The sequence below is a fragment of the Aureococcus anophagefferens genome (assembly GCF_000186865.1).
Source record: "Aureococcus anophagefferens unplaced genomic scaffold AURANscaffold_323, whole genome shotgun sequence".
Classification (NCBI taxonomy): Eukaryota; class Pelagophyceae; order Pelagomonadales; family Pelagomonadaceae; genus Aureococcus; species Aureococcus anophagefferens.
The window spans coordinates 333-1,125 of record NW_008705851.1 but is presented as its reverse complement, the minus strand read 5'-3'; the positions used below and the strand labels follow the sequence as shown (position 1 = coordinate 1,125).

General features: G+C 70.5%; 1 protein-coding gene across 1 annotated transcript in view; it reads right to left on the bottom strand.

The window, feature by feature from the left end:
- The window catches only part of AURANDRAFT_68722 (hypothetical protein), a gene marked incomplete at both ends in the record, with an annotated part of 2,316 nt that extends 1,837 nt beyond the window's left edge, over nucleotides 1–479 (bottom strand). Inside the window, one exon of the mRNA XM_009044442.1 lies at nucleotides 75–479. Coding sequence (XP_009042690.1) covers nucleotides 75–479 — 405 coding nt within the window. The remainder of the gene's footprint in view (nucleotides 1–74) is intronic.
- Between the last annotated feature and the right edge of the window lie 314 nt (nucleotides 480–793).

Genomic DNA, 793 nt, shown 5'->3' with positions numbered 1-793 from the left:
CTCGTCGCGCGCGCNTGCAGCGCGAGGGGCCCGTACTTGCGCGCGTCGCCGGCGCCGTGGAAGAGCGCGTCGACGTCGTCGGACGAGCCGTCGGAGAAGGCCCGGGCCGCGTCGCGCGCGTCCGCGTCGATGAACTCCAAGGCCAGCGCGAGCTTCTCCGTTCGCCGCCGCGTGAGGTCGTCGTAGACCGCGCGCTGCACGTCCTGCGCGACGGCGTCGTCGTGCTGCTCGCCGAACAGGAGGAGCTTCCGGTCCGGGTCCGCCATGTCGTCGACCATGGCCGACAGCGTCACGCGCGTGAGCGGCTCGCCGGCGATTTGCCGCTCCAGTACGATGACGTCGCGCTCGAGGTCGACGACGGGCGTGACGCGGCGCCGCGGCGGCGGCGTCGACAGGCGCCGCTTCGGGGCGCCCTCGCAGAGCGCGACGCCCGCGGCGCTCACGGACACGGACACGGAGCGGACGGCGCGGGCCCACATCGTAATATATCCTTGCTTCTTCTTTTGTCGTTTAGGCGCGCGTTTCGGCGGGTTTCGGAGTTTTGAGTTGGCGAGGGTGTCGCGGCAGGGGTGTGAGTTGCTCCTGTGGACTGTGTGTGCTTGTGGCTCGGTGTTTCGCGCGCAACGGGCGCCGAAGGGCGTGCACGCGTCGGCGCAGCAGGTCGAGCTCAGATTTTGCGGCACCATCTCGGCATCACCGCGGCAGCGTTGCCGCAACGCTGGCCCAGCGAGCCACTCTCCATCGTCGTCGTCATAGCTGCACGCGCGCTGCCCGTCGCTGCAGCGCACGCACC